Raw genomic sequence first — 12,721 nt, 5'->3', positions numbered from 1 at the left:
AGATCCTAGTGTCTCATATTAATTGTCATTAACAAACTCTATTACTCCAGTAATATGTCCCTTATACATATCTATCATTGACATCCAATAATATACACTTCAAGGAATTTGTTGAAGCTGCAGAATGGTAATTTTTCCCATAAACACAAGTGTATATGAATTTACTTTGAGGATCACTAACTCATCATCCTCTGGAAGCCCCTGTTGAAAGAGGACTTGTTTGCAATCTCATCATATCTATAAACCTTCTCTTGGAAGTGAGGTATCACACCGAAGGCAAATGCTTAATTAGGATTTGTAGAGACAGAAATCATGGCAGAAGCAACTCGCTCGCAGCCTCTTTCAGCGAGTTAGACCGTTGCAGAGCAAAAATACTGTCTGACAAGACAATTCAAAAGAAGGACCAACATGATTTTAATAAATATATTCCGACCAATTAATACCTTGTCCACTTAAATGAGCGGCCATGTAGAGGGTCTTTCCATGTAGCGAGTTGCTTCTGCCATGATTTCTTCGTCAAAAAACTCTTAGGACACAACAATCAACAATAGTTTCACCAGGTTGAGGATCCACAATAGAAACTATCAGACCTGGAATGGAGAATGTGGGATGCATTTTACAAGAGAAAATCCTATTCACATAAGAATCTCTTACGTTTTAAGGGAAATAAAGGCACAGCTTCAAATATTTTTATTTAATTAATATATTGGGGGAAAAAACAAACTATTATAAGCAGAAGATAATGCAACATGTAGTCATGGAAGTGGTAGCACCTTCAATGCATTAAGCTCTGTCACAAGGTCATCTCTTGAAAAACCCTTTGCCCGATTTGCTCTGAAATTAGACGAAAAAAACATAGCTTAAGTTCTTTGTTGTTTGTGTTAAAATGCTACTTTGGGGGAAGGCACAAGAAAATGGAAGAAGCATTTACTAGCCTTAAGCTATAACTCGGTTCACTGTTGTTCCATATCATCAATTTAATGGCTTCTTCCTTGCCAAGATACTTTGTCCACCTCCTTACGATCCACTACAAAAGAAGTGATGACAAAGTGTTCCCAAATTTAGCCTTCCTTAATTTGATGCTAACAAGTCTGGTGAATAGCAAAGTTTCAGTTACTAACTACGTTCTTGGTTTAATTAAGATTTTTGCTGCCAATGTTTTCTCAAGGATATACACTGTTGAGCATACTGAGTTATACTTGGATTCAGTTTTTGTTATGTAAAAGTGAGTAGCAGTGGGGGACAGTAAAGATTACAGACTATTTTTTGCATGTATCTATATATGAATGTTTATTGTTATGAGCAAAGTTTGCTCCCTTTTTTTTGTCTATTTGGCATTTTATTACTATTCGATATTATTAATGACTACCCAACAATGATCGTCTTTTCTTTTATACAAACTCAACAATGATCATTATAGAGGATGGTATGCAACCTTTATCATTATGGGTGAAAAATGCCAAATAGACTGGGAAATTGGCCATTACCCCCCAATGAACAGCATAATTTGCTTAATCATTGGATTGAGCTGTTAAGTCTCAAATCCTATCAGAATCCTCATAAATCCCCCATGTAGACAAAAAAAGGTTTAGCAAATTAAAGCCATTGTTGCTAATATGGGATATAACATGATTGTATGTAGAGCCTCCAAATTCGATGACCACTTGGTCGTAGCTTTTCTGAACGTCCTTAGTAACCTCCTATGTTTATTCGATTCGCAATAAAAAAGATCCTAAGCCTAAACTAGAAACAATTACGTAGGAGTTAATAAAGCTCCCTAATAACACCAGCGAGCATTTGCTTAAGCTGTAACAAACATGTATCATCATAAACTGCACAAACATTATGAGAATCACATTCCCTATTAGCTAAAGCATGAACACAAGTATTTGCTTCACCATATAAGTGACAAATTTTCACCTTTGAATGTATCTCAATAAGTTTTTGAAAACGCTGAAACCACTTTTATTTGTGATGGCCAAATTTGTTTGTAATAGTCGTAATACTAATTGCATTTGCTTGGGTCAGTGTCAACGAAATCAAAGATTTTCAAGTTGGTCCTTTGATGAGTATCATTTTTAACAGGTGCCACCAACCCCTTATTGTTGACCCATAATTCATATTCCTATCTTATTGAATAGTACAAGCTTTAGCCATTCGTGGCAAGAATAGCTACAAAGTACAACACATATGAAAAATCAAAGAACAGAAAAGTTAGCAACAACATTTTTTCTTTCACCACTCTCTTATGAGGAAAAAATCATGTGGAATGGATCCCACCAAACAGGTAATGAAAGCAAAAATAAATCATAAATGAAGTTCATCGAATGATAAACCATACTAGTCTCTCTTCCCTTCTTTCTTGTGAACCATCGTCAAAACTCTAATTTCTTCTCCTTCACCTATCAAAGAGGGGTGATTTAGGATCAATTTTTGATTCAAAATCACCCCTCTAACTCGTTTTTCTCTTTCCCTTTTGTTGAAATAAGTGATTTTGTCGTCTTAGTGCGATGTTGTTTTGTTCGTCGTCTTTGTGCGGCTTTGTTTGTCTTTTTTGTTTCGTTTGGGTATTTGTTCATTTCAGGTTGTCATATCAGCTTTGCAGTACAGATTCAATCAATGATTTTTGCGTCAAAGTTACATAATTTATTTTTTCTAAAAAAAAAAAAAAAAGTGTGGACCAACACGAGTTTATCTAAGTAATCTGTCTGAAAATTTGTATTAAAGAACGTGCTGCTTAAATGCATATTAGATTGAACACAAGATAACCTCATGGAACAATGGAATGTTGTGAATAAGCAAAGAGTAAGACCAGAATGAGGGTCAATGTCATATTCTCGTAATACATTTATACACAACACCTACTCAACTCAATCTATGTTCAACTTTTGGTAGATATAAAAATAATTTTAGTGGTGCATAATTGATTGATGTGTTTGGATATTTTGAAGTAGAATTTATTCTAACTTGAGATATATAAAATTTAACTTTACTCCTAAGTAAAATAGACTTTAGAGGGTAGACTTGATAGGGTGTAATGAGTTGGTTTGATTTGGTTTTAAAAGTAAAATAAATATGAATGTATTTTGAATTTAATTTCATGAGAATAAATAAAACTAAAATGGTTGCGGAGAAAATGAAAGGAAAAACAAATTGAATGTATTTTTTATTTAATTTTGTGAGAATAAATAAAAAAAATCGTGTAATAAATGATTTTTTGAATCAACATAATTAAATACAGTAAAATTTGATATTTTTTATTTATAATTTGGAACAGACGAAAGTTTTGTACATGCGTATTTTGATGTAATTTTTTTTTATTACATAAATTTAGGGTGAGGAGATGACGTCTCAGTCCAAAATAAAAAAGAACGCTTACAAATATATTTTATATTTACCTCGTTCAAATTCATTAACGAAACTTAGACCTAAGACCTCTCAAATCTAAGAACACAAATCGCAACTCATTAATCCATAACATATTACATATCATTCAACCAATTTCAAAAAGAATAAATTTTACAAAAGTTAAAACAAAATATCAAGGACAAAAAAACAAAATATGATATATTTTGAAGAACTAAAAACAGAATAAAAAAACATATATATTTGCGAGACTAAAACATAATTAAACCTTTTTTGGTAGTTACCAAAAACCTTTGTAAAAAATTCCACCTTCGCTCTTCTCTTTCGCCACGACACCTTCAGCTTTGTTCTCAGTCCATCATCTCCACTTCTCCTTCACAGCTCTCGCCCACCATCATTCCCTCTCTCAACACTGAATCATTTCACATTTTTTTCCTACTTTCTTCAAGGTGAGCGTTCCAACATTTCCCACTCTTTTTTGTGCATATAAGATGTTTGTAAAATGTTCTGTGTGGATTTTCATTTTAGAAAAAACAGTGCATCTTCTCATGTTTTGATCATGGGCCCATTAGTATATAAACTGTTTATGTGTTAAATTTGTGATAGATCAACCCCTTAATTTGATCTCAAATACCTCGAGTGGATTAGTCTCTGTAGTTGCATTTGGAGGGTACCTTTGGTTTACTAAAAAAATTTGGTGATTTTTTGGAATGTATGGTTTCTGGATAATTGTGAATGAGATAAGAACCTAACTATGAAGAAAATAAATGCCTTGTTTCTTATGAGTTAATGTTGTTTCCATAGTTTGAAATAAAATTGATTTTGGATATGTAAAGAACAATTATCCTTTTAATTATAGTTAAAATTAGACATCTCATTCTCATTTAAGATTATCTTAGCTCAACTGGTAAAATGCCGAAATTGTTAGGCCGGATGCCATGATCGGGGTTCGAACCTCGGTACCTCTACTTGTGTGTGTTAGTTTATAATGGCTTTTCGTCTATCTACCAAAAATAAAAAACATTTTTTTGAATCCTGTTAAACTTATGTTGAATAATTAAATTTAGTATAATCGTATAAAATTAGTAAAATATTATTATTGGTTCACAAATTCATTTAAAAATTAAAAGTAATATACACGAATTCTAGCTTCAGCGACATGCACGGTTTTGGGCAAAAGCAGAATTCATTGAGCAGAAACGCGATTCGGGTGATTCCACCTCGCATTTTCTTAACCGCGTTTTCTTCTTCTTTTTTCAGAACCCTTCCTTCTCTCTTAGATTTGCAGCGGCGGTGGGTATCTATCAATTTCTTGCTTAACACTTTCACAGTCATCTAAATATTACTCTATCATTATTCAATTATAATCATCTTTCCTACTTTCATTCACTTTCACAGTGATTGTCACAAAATATATTATGTCCTGTACTTAGGTGCTTATAGCGTAAACACTTATCATATAAGTGCTTATTTTATAACAAAAGAAAATGAAGTTAAATTGTTTTCATGTAAGTTATAAGCTGTTTTCATAAGCTATCCTTGAGAACTTATGAAAGTAAGATGAAAACAACTTATGGACATGTCATAAGCTGTTTCCGTAAGCTCTTCCAAATAGTTTGACTTATAATACATTGTCTTTTTTTTTTTTTTTTTTTTTTTTTTTTTTTTGTGTTGAGATTGAGATCTTAATGTTTGCTTGTGTTTCTAATGATTTCAGGTTATGGATGTTCCGTTGCCGTTGGATAAATTAGCTTTACAACTTATTAATAATGAACCCTCCCCTGGAAACACAAGCGAGTATGTTTCCTTTATTATTTAGTTTGGGTAATTGTGTAAGTTTCTTTTTATTGAACTTATTTTGAATTATGCAACACTGTTTTTCTGCAGTGGCAAGATATATGTCATTCTGGTGGCAACTGGAAGCTTTAATCCACCTACTTTTATGCATTTACGTATGTTCGGTGAGTTTCATTTCAAGCTTTGATTTATTCATTTGTTTTCGTTTCTTCAAGCTTGCTTTGTGTAAATCCATGACTGTTTTGCTAGTCAAATCTAAATGATTTTAATCATTTGTAACAAAAAAAGAAACTGCATTTTGATTTTTTAAGTTCATTCTTCAATATATTGATTGCTGAATAAAAAGGGCAACCCGGTGCACTAGAGCTCCCGCATATGCAGGGTCCGGGAAGGGGTCCCGCCATTTGGTGTATTGTACGCAGCCTTACCCTGTTTTACACAAGAGGCTGTTTCCAGGACTTGAACCCGTGACCTTTCAGTGACATGACTACAACTTTACCAGTTGCGCCAAGGTTACCCCTCATATTGATTGTTGAATGATTTGAGATTTATACTTTTCTGCCTTTAAGTATTGGAGTTAAGGGGGAAAATTAGAAGTTCAGATTCATCATGTGAAAAAATATTAAGAGTGAAATTGTTTTTGGATAAGTATAGATGCATGACATGATAATCATTTACCATTTAGAGTGGTTTTCGAGGTAGATGTATGTGAAAATTTCAATACTCAAATTGTTGCTTAAACACATTTTACAACAACCAAGTCTTTTCCCGGCTGGAAAGTGGTTACTTAAACACATGTTGACCTTTAATAAAATATACTCTATGCAGGCTTCATATACCAAATTCAATATTATACCATATAGATATAAAAACATGCAGTAATTATTATTAAAATAAGCTTGCCAACGATGTTCTAAAGAGTTGGTGTATTGGACAGTTATTTTTGCATAGGATCTGTGGTGACTTCCTTTATTTATTACTAACTTTATTAAGTTATGATCTTTGAGTTTGTACTGTGTAAACGAAGGTAAAGAGGAGAGAGTTATATACGTGTAGAACATTCCTTCTAATTACCTTAAGTACCACTTGATGGCATGTCATTGCCATGATTTTTGCCTTCCAAGTACTTCAATATTCAATTTCATTCATTTTCAGTTTTTTTCTTTCTTTCCAATAGAGCTTGCAAGAGATGCATTGAATTCCAAAGGCTACTGTGTAATTGGAGGGTACATGTCACCTGTGAATGATGCATACAAGAAAAAGGTATGCAGCTTTCTAACAAAGAGGGTAATCCTTATTCTATCATATCCATACTTGTATCCGGAAAACTTGTAAGAACAGCAAATAATTATGGGAAAATACATGTTTGACATGTGTGGAACACTGAAGTTATATAGGAGTCAATGAGCAATCTATTGTGAGGATTAAAACATTCCTTAAATTATATTTTTCTGCTAGGCATTTAGACAAGGAGACCAAATTCTAAGATGTCATATGTTATGAACCAACTGTCAGAAGAGTTAGGTTATTAGGTGAAAGTGCATGAATGGTTTATATCTAAAACATGTTCTCACACAAAAGCCATTTGAACTTGAAGCATGGACAAGCATTGACTCACCCAATTTTGTCCTGTAATCAAACTTTTATTTAGAATGGAGGCATTATCCATTGAACTCTAGACCACTTGGTAATAGAGACTATGATACCATCGCCATGAACCAACTATTCCAAAAAATAAGTTATTAAGTGGTAGCACACAATTGGTTTTATATCTAATAACACTATTCATGTAACGATAATTTTAGTCTATTTGCCTAGTGCCTATATCAAGCAATACTATAAATTGCACAACTTCCGTTTTTTTCTAATCGACTTTCACTTATATGTTGATTCAGAATCTAATATCTGCTGACCATCGAATACAATTATGTCATTTGGCCTGCAAAAGTTCAGAATTTGTAATGGTTGATCCATGGGAGGTACATTACTCTTTCTATCTGCTAGATTGCACATTTTTTTTCCATTCTTTTCACATGTAAAAAACTTCAATATTGAAACAATTGATTTTTTTTTAGAACTTTTGATATCACATGTATCACGATAACTATATCTGTCAGGCCTGATTTCTTACCTTTCATTTTTATATGGTTATAAACTACTACAGGCAAATCAAAACACATATCAACGCACTTTGACTGTCCTATTCAGAGTCCACGCTTCTATTTGTGAGACAGGGTTGATATCTAGAGGTATGTCTAACAGACTAGTCTTCAACGAAATCACATTTGTCTAATTTCCTTTTCAGAATGCTCCTCCTCCCCATCCTAATTTAATAACCAGGGAAAGAAGAAACACCGGCTTTCTTAATCACTTTTTAATATTGAAATACTCGTCACATTGATGACATTTGAAGGAGATGGGGTGTATCACTTTCTTGTGATTAGTTGTTCCTTTATAAATGTTTTGTTTCTGAAATGACTAGCACTGAATCTATCCTTAAATAAATGTTTTGTTTCTGAAATGACTAGCGCTGAATCCATCCTTAAATATAGGACCCCCCCTGATATATTTCCTTGTCCCTTTTTATAAGACATCTTTCAAATTTTTAACTGCATTATTTACTCCATCCGTTCCAAATTATATGTCATTCTACCAAAATTCATTTGTTCAAATTATATGTCACTTTACAATAACAAGGAATCATTGACGTTTATTTTCCTATTATGCCCCTTACTATTTATTACTTTATCTTTTTCGAATTCTTTAATTTATGTTTTCCATACCAATAATAAAGGATATTTTTTGTAAAATAACTCACAATTACTCCTTTCTATACAACATTAGTTGCATTTCTTAATCTATGTGAAATTGCTAAAGTTACATATAATTTGGAACGGAGGGAGTATTTCTTTACTAACATACTCTTAATTATGTTGCATCTTTTTCTACAACATGTAATTTCAGGGCATATAATTGGTTGGATATTGAACTTGATTATTATTTTTCAATATATTTAGGGAGGGGGTAGTATGTATGTTTTAATTTTAGGGTGTAATTTTCCTCCCTCTGATTTTAGATGGTCTATTGACCCTAGTATTATCTGTATAATTTCTTAGTTTTATGGGGGCACATACTTGACTGGTGTATTTGGTTCTGTATGGTACTAAAACCTTCAGAAGTGGTCCGTATGTTCAGTGTCAGAAGATGCGACGATAGTTTGAAAGATGCAGACATAGTTTCTTTCATTAGATTTAAATTTTGCGCTAAGCTTTGATTTCTTTCTACACATGTTTCTGATGATGATGTAAAAGCAATAAAATAACTTGCTTTTGTATTCATTAGTGTAGAATCTCTGAAGGTCATGCTTGTTTGTGGCTCTGATCTCCTCCATTCCTTTGGAATTCCTGGATTTTGGATTCCTGACCAGGTACTTATGCATTATGCAGAAATCTAATATTTTTTTTATTAATAAAAAGGCAATAAAACTTTTATATTTAAAAAAACAAAAATATTGTTTATATTTAGATCCGAGGTTACTGTTTCTCTAAACAAAAACTCTACCAGACGAATTGAACTGATTTTGTCATGATGTGTTAGAATCGGCATCGTTAATTTGTTAGGATGTTTTTCTTCTTCCTACATATATGAGCATGGATTGAGTATATATCTATTTTCTGTACGTTAAGTGATTTGCCCCTGGTTGTGAAAAAAATGGACTATAATTTTGTCATTGGTTGTGGAAAAAATGGACCATAATTTTGTCATTTTATGTTTTTACTCTAGGTTAAGAGTATATGCAGAGATTATGGAGTAGTCTGCATACGCAGAGAAGGACAAAATATTGAGAAGACTATATCTGATGATAATATTCTGAATGAGAATCAGGTACATCACCTTTCAAGAATTACCATATCTTCTGACATGCGTTAAAACGAAACTTGGACTTTTTTTTTTGACAAGTGAAATGTGGAAGTTTTCAAATTTTAATTTCTTGTTTTTGACCACATTAAGGTCAAACTATAGGCTGATGAGATCTTTTTGTCATGGCAACATGTGCAAAGGCATGGGAATTTCAAATTGAAGGATTAAAATTGATGGTTAAAAAACTTTGAAATTGATCAATTCTTCTCAGCCGTGATTGGTTATGAAATATGGTTTACTTTGTCTACAATCTACATTTCATAGCATTTTTCCATGCTTTTATGCAAATTTAAATTTGACACTACATTTTTTTTGGGCTAATATTGAAGTTGTAGATGAACTTGTACCAAATCAAATCAGCTCAACAAGAATAAGGTAAAAATACTATCACCTTGTTTTGTTTACTTTATAAGACATAAATCATGGTGATTTATTAGAAGGGAGACATTTTTAAATTTTATTGTCTGTTTTTATTACTAATTTTAGGGAATGCATTGCAAGAGGATTATCAATAAAATACCTTACCTCGGATGAAGTGATTGATTATACCAGAGAACATAAATTATACTTGAAATCAGATGATAAATAATTCCTACAAATTGGATATCATATGCTGTATTCGCTATGCAAGAGTCATTAGTTACATAGCTGCGTATTAGATTAGTGTTTAATAAGCAGTTGATTTGCTGTTGTAAAACTAGCAGGTAAATAAATATTCCACAATTCACAAGTTAAATGCAAAATTTAACAGAATTGTTGAAGTTGTACGTTTTCAGTTGTTTAATTTAACCTAGTAATTTGCGGCTGCTAAATTCTGTTTATTATTTGAATTCAATATTGTCGAATGTGAAAGTTGGTTGAGGATTTCGCTAATAGCTTTCAACAATGTTTCACTTTTTTTCAAGCGATAACGCCAAGGAAGAAACCATGGCCCTCCGTTGTGGATTCCTCGGCTCTTTCAAATAATGTTAAATATGGATTTTTGGGGTTTATGAGAACCACTACTCTTCGAAAAACACAAGTAAAGTGAACAAAAGATAAACTAAGGTATATTGCGAGCAAAATAACAATTTGATTGATAGTGTCTAAAACACACCCTTCAAGTCTTAGCCCTCATTGACCGCCTGAGTATTGCATGTATTATATTTTTTTTTATTGTTGTTGCTCGATGGTTGTATATGGTGCCCTAAGCATGGTATTGTTCTTATTTTGTGGTGTTTTTTGGTAGTTAGCCAACACAACATTCTCCCAAACTACGCTCATTCATTGGATCGTATGTGTTTTCGTTATCTTGAGCTGAAAACGTAGACAAGGGTCTTTCACACCAAATTATTAGTTTCATGTTCCTTTGACCATGTTTGACAACCCATAAGACCTTCGCGAGATGCTTTAAACCTGAGAAAGTTTTAACAAATTTGTATTCAATTGTCCCTATTTTGCCTGATCCCTCATTCCCCTATATGAGCATCTCATTACCCTTACATTGGCTTACAAGTTAGAAATTTTTCGATGTAAAGAAAAGAAATATATTTTAATAACATTTCTCTAGAACTAATTTGGTGCAAGGAGCACTCAGCAGATAGTAGCTACCAAAACAAGAAAACAAAATACAAATGGTAATTAACATATTTGTTGTAAAAGTATCATGTGGTCGGGGGAGCATCGACCGGAAAAAAAACAACGGTAGGCCAATAACTAAGGCTACCAGGAGATCTGGATATATACTCCACCTATATGCAAAATCTTTTGTTTGAATAAGAACCTATATGCAAAATCTTAAAAAGGCGGGAGCAAGTAATCCAAAGTTCAACCGGAAAGTAATCAAAGTCAGACAAAAATTTATTCCAACTATAGTCGAACTTGGGATAGCCAACTATATATTATTAAGGGTAGGGTAGCTAAATATAAAAATATACCTACTTATTCCATAATTTTATTTTATTTTTGGGTAGCCATTGTACCCCTTGTATAAACAAGCATTTGCCCCTGCACAGAAGAAAATGCAAATTGTTAAAGGGCGACAACTTTTGCATGGTAAGAATCGTTTACATTTGTAATTTGTCTTCTCATTGCTTCAATTCTTCCAAGAACTCCCTTAACAGCTATATCAAAAGCATCTTCAATTGTCTCTAATCTAGATCCTGGATAACGATACACAATCCTCGGAATGAGTCTTATAACCTCTTCTCTCATTGCCAACACTTCACTTTTTGAAACATTGAAAAATGTCTCATTAATCATCACTTTTCCCTCTTTGACATCAATTTCAGGTATGAACAGAGAGTAACCAGAACCGTTTTTAGGAAAATGCCACAAATATTGCTTGTATGCTGATAGTGGATGCAAGAAAACAGGAATACAACCCGCCAAAATCGAATCAAAAATTGATCTTCTAGTAAAAGAATCCCCCGGCGGTTGTAAACAAAAAACCGAATTCTGAAAATTATCCATAACTTGAACAGGATCGCGACAACTTTTTTTCTTACTAGAACCATGATAACATCCAACACGTTTACAACTCTTAGAAGATTCGCAATGTTCGATTAACTGATTTCTAATAGAAGATGGTGAATCAGGCCTTGGAGCACCGACAAATGTAAACAAATAATCCCTTTTCTTATTTCTCATTTTCCTTTGCCACTTAAAAATTTCATCATCATTTGTAGCATGAAAATAAGTTGGATATGGAATTGGAAATTCATTGTCATATAAACATTTACATGATTCTATTAACAAAAATGACATGTTACTTACTTCTGGCAAGAACATTAGCTTTGTTCCCCAATTATGATCTAAATCACCTTCTCTCCAAAAATCACAACCAATTCTTCCACCAACCATGAAATGATCTTTACCATGCAATCTTTTCCACTGAGATTGTTGTGCTAACCATTTCACAATTCATTTGGTGATTTATCTCTCATGGAAATATTAAATTCCCATAGATATTGACCTGCATCAAGACCAGCATAGAATGGTACATATGCAGCAGAAGCCAAAGATGAATCATTGGTTAAACACTTGTAATGTTTCATTATATTGTGGAAAATTACTTCAAGTGAATATTGATTTGTTGCATACCAACTATTCTTTGATAGAACTTCTTTCTTTGATTTCTCAATAATCTCAAGTCCTACGCCTAAGTTTGATAAGAAAACACACATATTTTCCCACTTCTGTAGAGAGTGGCATCCTTTCAACAAATCCACATTGAATCTAGCAGGAAGATCATAAATATAGATATATTGGCTTAAACAAGGATCCACAATTTTTTGTGGCAACTTTTTAAATACTTCATCTTCTTGCTTTGCATTGTTCATGTTAGGAAGTAAGAATGCCATTCCACTATTATTGCTAGCCAAATAATAATTAGCTAGAGAAAGTAGTGAGACACAAAAAATAGAGGATGCAATGAGAAACATAAACCAGAATTGAACCAAGTACTTCCTCAACATTGGCATAGGAAGAGAATGAGGGATTATTATATAAGATTGTTTTTTTTCTTCTTGGTGATTTGGAATAGGAAGAAAATGAGGGATTATTATATAAGAAAAAAATCTATGGTAAGAATATAAAAAAAAATTGAGCCAATCACTTTTTTATTTTTTCAGACTATTTCGAAATTAATACGGTCAAC

The 12,721-nt window shown here is 32.7% G+C and overlaps 2 protein-coding genes across 5 annotated transcripts; one reads left to right on the top strand and one right to left on the bottom strand.

Annotated features, from left to right (window-relative positions):
• Window positions 1-3,633: 3,633 nt before the first annotated feature.
• On the top strand, window positions 3,634-9,896 carry LOC11411771 (nicotinamide/nicotinic acid mononucleotide adenylyltransferase). Of its 4 annotated transcripts, XM_024778357.2 has the most exons (11): window positions 3,634-3,815; window positions 4,627-4,659; window positions 5,084-5,163; window positions 5,254-5,327; window positions 6,341-6,426; window positions 7,059-7,142; window positions 7,328-7,412; window positions 8,511-8,590; window positions 8,947-9,048; window positions 9,401-9,459; window positions 9,571-9,896. In XM_024778357.2, the coding sequence occupies exons 3-11, from the start codon at window positions 5,087-5,089 to the stop codon at window positions 9,671-9,673; spliced, it is 750 nt and encodes a 249-aa protein (XP_024634125.1). In that variant the 5' UTR covers window positions 3,634-3,815; window positions 4,627-4,659; window positions 5,084-5,086; the 3' UTR covers window positions 9,674-9,896. The 4 variants fall into 4 exon arrangements, with proteins under 4 accessions (XP_024634125.1, XP_024634124.1, XP_039687107.1 ...); XM_024778356.2 differs by lacking the exon at window positions 4,627-4,659; XM_003598103.4 differs by lacking the exon at window positions 4,627-4,659 and having other exon boundaries at window positions 3,636-3,815; window positions 9,414-9,459; window positions 9,571-9,664.
• Window positions 9,897-11,094: 1,198 nt separating this feature from the next.
• Window positions 11,095-12,425, bottom strand: LOC11409103 (xyloglucan galactosyltransferase KATAMARI1 homolog). The gene is made up of 2 exons (XM_003598102.2): window positions 12,038-12,425; window positions 11,095-11,969 (listed from the first exon to the last, which is right to left on the bottom strand). Exons 1-2 carry the CDS (start codon window positions 12,423-12,425, stop codon window positions 11,095-11,097), a joined length of 1,263 nt encoding a protein of 420 aa, XP_003598150.2.
• Between the last annotated feature and the right edge of the window lie 296 nt (window positions 12,426-12,721).

This window comes from Medicago truncatula, chromosome 3 (genome assembly GCF_003473485.1).
Source record: "Medicago truncatula cultivar Jemalong A17 chromosome 3, MtrunA17r5.0-ANR, whole genome shotgun sequence".
Classification (NCBI taxonomy): Eukaryota; Viridiplantae; Streptophyta; class Magnoliopsida; order Fabales; family Fabaceae; genus Medicago; species Medicago truncatula.
Note: the sequence above shows the minus strand (reverse complement) of the source record. Positions and strands in the feature narration are given on the sequence as shown.